At 43.9% G+C, this 3,352-nt stretch overlaps 1 protein-coding gene across 1 annotated transcript; it reads right to left on the bottom strand. All coding sequences in view use genetic code 11, as the record gives it.

Annotated features, from left to right (window-relative positions):
* Positions 1 to 1,133: 1,133 nt before the first annotated feature.
* EGR_10874 (hypothetical protein) lies at positions 1,134 to 2,883 on the bottom strand (the record flags this gene model as incomplete). Its single annotated transcript, XM_024500123.1, has 2 exons — positions 1,134 to 1,302; positions 2,786 to 2,883. The coding sequence occupies 2 exons, from the start codon at positions 2,881 to 2,883 to the stop codon at positions 1,134 to 1,136; spliced, it is 267 nt and encodes an 88-aa protein (XP_024345459.1).
* Between the last annotated feature and the right edge of the window lie 469 nt (positions 2,884 to 3,352).

Raw genomic sequence — 3,352 nt, forward strand, 5'->3', positions numbered from 1 at the left:
CAGTGTGGATTGCCCGAAAGTAAATCTGCGTGACAGTGGGTTTAGCTATGCATATATATCGTTGCTGATTTGCTTTGGCCTTTGCCTTCAAGTGGTTAGGCTGATTTGAGCCAATCAACAGAGACTGAGCGAATTTAGGACTGAGTAGGCAGATTTGTGGGCGACTGAACAAGGCAGCGTAGTTTTAAAAATTTTTGAGTGACCACCCTTTGCCTTGGTGTCCAAATGCATTAAGATCATTAACTGCACAGGACCGAAGGCCGGGCCATGAATCACACTCAAATTTGGGGACCGACACTTCCCACGAACATGGCATCACCAGTCGTGCTTTTTATAATCCAAAGCAAAGAAACTACTCTAGAACGTTTTACTTGGGGCTGGACAGCGCCCTACAGAGGGTCCTTTTAATATCAGTTCATGGGGCATTCTCCCGAGAACGAGACTACGATGCAGAATAATGTGGAACGATTTTGCAGAGCTGTGCCTGACATATGTTCCTCCTTTTCACATTGCAGCCCAGCCGCTTGACTGCATTACTGCCAGCGACTTCGAACACAGACCGACAGTAGTTTCCAATGACAGGCAAGTGGTCGCTTAGCACACGGCTTTAAGTCGGTGAACCTAAGTCCCATTCTATCACTGGTCAGCTTCCTGAATTTGATGATGCGAACAGCTGTGAGCAGTTAGCGTAGTGTCAGTAGGTACTTCTCTACAGATGTGGCCATCAGTAGCATTTGTTTACAGTGAGGAGGGTAAATAGGGGTTATTTCTTCTTACAAAGTGATTCCCCGCACTCGCTGAAGTTAAATTTAAAGGGGCTGTATAGTATGACCTCATTGAAGGGATTGACAGATTGGCGACACAGACGTTACTAAGACTGCCGATCTGCCTACGAATATATCGCCTTGGTCCTCTCTGAAGGTTTTATAAAACACACGTCAAGGTGGAACATGAGCGTACGAGTACGGGACTGGTAAATCAGTGACAGAATTAATATGGATGGATGACATGCTACTGAGTTGGTGGTCCAAATGTGTAAGGAGTTGGGCATTGTTCTGATGTGTTCCGTGATGTCAGATTGCCGGTTTCTACTCATTATTCATCAGTAGTTATCACTCCCAAATGCGTACAATTTACAGGGCAGTGACGGCAGGCATTGTTAGAGGAGCTGGGTCTACTGAGCAAGAGTTCACCAGTGATGGTGCCACCGATTCGCTGATAGCCGCTGCGAGTGCAATTGCAACTGCGCGCTGTTCAAGTGGCACTCGAGCAACTTCTCCCCAGCGACGGTAGCATTGCTGGCTGAGCATCGCGATTGGTGGGCGACCAGTGTAATGTCACCTCCATACTGTAGTCAAGTTAGTGCCTACTACTTTGATATGCATCATGGGACTAGTAAAGCCGTCGACAGATTTGCCCTCATCAATTAATTTGGTCTCAAATTGTCTTAAATTCACCCATCCACCCAGTCTTAATTCGTTAATATTACCACAACGGATGTAACCATTCATTAATTTTGAATGCAGTAGTCTGTCAAACCTGAATTTTTCTGCTGCCAATCTACTAATCTTCAGTATGATCAACTTTATTTGTGCCCATTTGCTGAGCATCTGTCCCCCCACCCACGCCTGGCTCATCCATCCAATTGCACATCCAGTCATCCATGAAGCACCCATCCATCTGGGTCAGACACATCTGTCAAACAAAGTAATTTTCATGGTGAAAAACATCCAAAAGAGTCAGAATTAGTGCATAAGAATTGCACTAGATTTGACAAAAGCATTAAAAGATTTCCTCTTAAAAGGCAAATATCCAAAATATAATCAGGCCAACGCCTCCCTCCATTGATTTCATTTACTCTTTATTTACTAAATTGACTTATTTTATTCACGGTTTAGCTTAAGATTTTTCATTTTAAAAGCTCTGAATTCAAGATAAGAATAAATCATTTTCAAAGAAGTAAACTCTTTGATGTGGTTATGGGGGTGTGTGAGTTGATGGAACCTTTGATCACGTGAATAGGGAAATGAGCTTAGTGTTTGCGAGTGCCGAGAGTCGAACCTGGATCGACTGCTTGGAAATGTCTTGAGATGCACCTAGATTTGGTCTGTCTGAGGCAACAGAACATAGCAGCAAGAGATTGTGGTCTGTGACTTGAGACGGCTACGCCAAAATACTCCGTTGGAGGCCTAGCAAATCTAAGTCCCTGCAGTGGCGAGTCTATGCTAATCCGGTAGTTGTCTGTCAAGAGCTTTAGGTGCAGGAAAGAGGGAAACAATGTTTTATGCTTTGAAACCTGCGTTTTCAAATACGTGATCCAAGCCCACTTTGCAGAAAGGAAGCGGATACAATGGTTTCTACAATTACCTAAATACACACGCATCTCGTGACATTCGCATGCACGTTATCCTTACATTCCATGGGGAAGATAAATATGATAACATTCTGGCTTTGTCAGGAACCCTGCCTTAAGAGAGATTTAGCAGAGTATTATAACAATTGAGGGTTAAAAAAAAGGAAAATGAGAAGTAAAATTGACTATGGAGTTAGGATTTAAACAGAATACTTTGCACAGCAGGCTAGATGAGTTCCTGTAGTTCCTGCTTATTCGCAAACTTTTGAAGTAATGGTTCGCAGCGGTGACTCGAGTTCAATACACCTACATAACAGTGAAGAGATGGTCGTTTCCATAAATGAAAGATTCAAGTTGATCAGACAAGAGAGAAAGTGATATCCGATTCGGTTATTGGGGTTGGTGGTACACGTTTCATGGCTATCCGCATACTAATAAGCCAAATTGAATTGCTTGTCATTGATATCCTCGCAGATCAGCATTGGCAAGGAGGCGACACCGTAAACTTCCGCTTCGGCTAGGCGTGTCATCAATTCCACCGACGCTTCAATGACTACCTACGTGCACTTGAATCTGATGTAAGTGACTAAAGCTCCGCGGACCCACATAGCAATAACGCAATCGTGCGCTCTGTCCCATCCACAGCTGTGATACCATTTTATCACACTTCTCTTTGTAGCACGGATCTGATACCTATCATGCTGTCAGCCCCAATGCATGGCCCAATCGTAAAGTGAGGGCAGCAAAGAGGGAATAGGACAACAGAATGAGGGCAAACACATTGTTGCAGCGTGTCCCACTCCTCAAATCACCCAATTTGGAGCCAGTTTAGACACCACCGATTCAGATGTGGGCCATTGTGTAGGGTTTCTGAGAGAGGTTTAAATCAGCTTAAAATAACGGCGATTGCGTGTTACTGAAAAGGAAATTACTAACTGACTTATAGCCAATCCTTTTTGTCAGTGCGTATTAACATGCGGCTCACCTTGATTTCCCAAA

Source organism: Echinococcus granulosus (assembly GCF_000524195.1).
Source record: "Echinococcus granulosus chromosome Unknown EG_S00290, whole genome shotgun sequence".
Classification (NCBI taxonomy): domain Eukaryota; kingdom Metazoa; phylum Platyhelminthes; class Cestoda; order Cyclophyllidea; family Taeniidae; genus Echinococcus; species Echinococcus granulosus.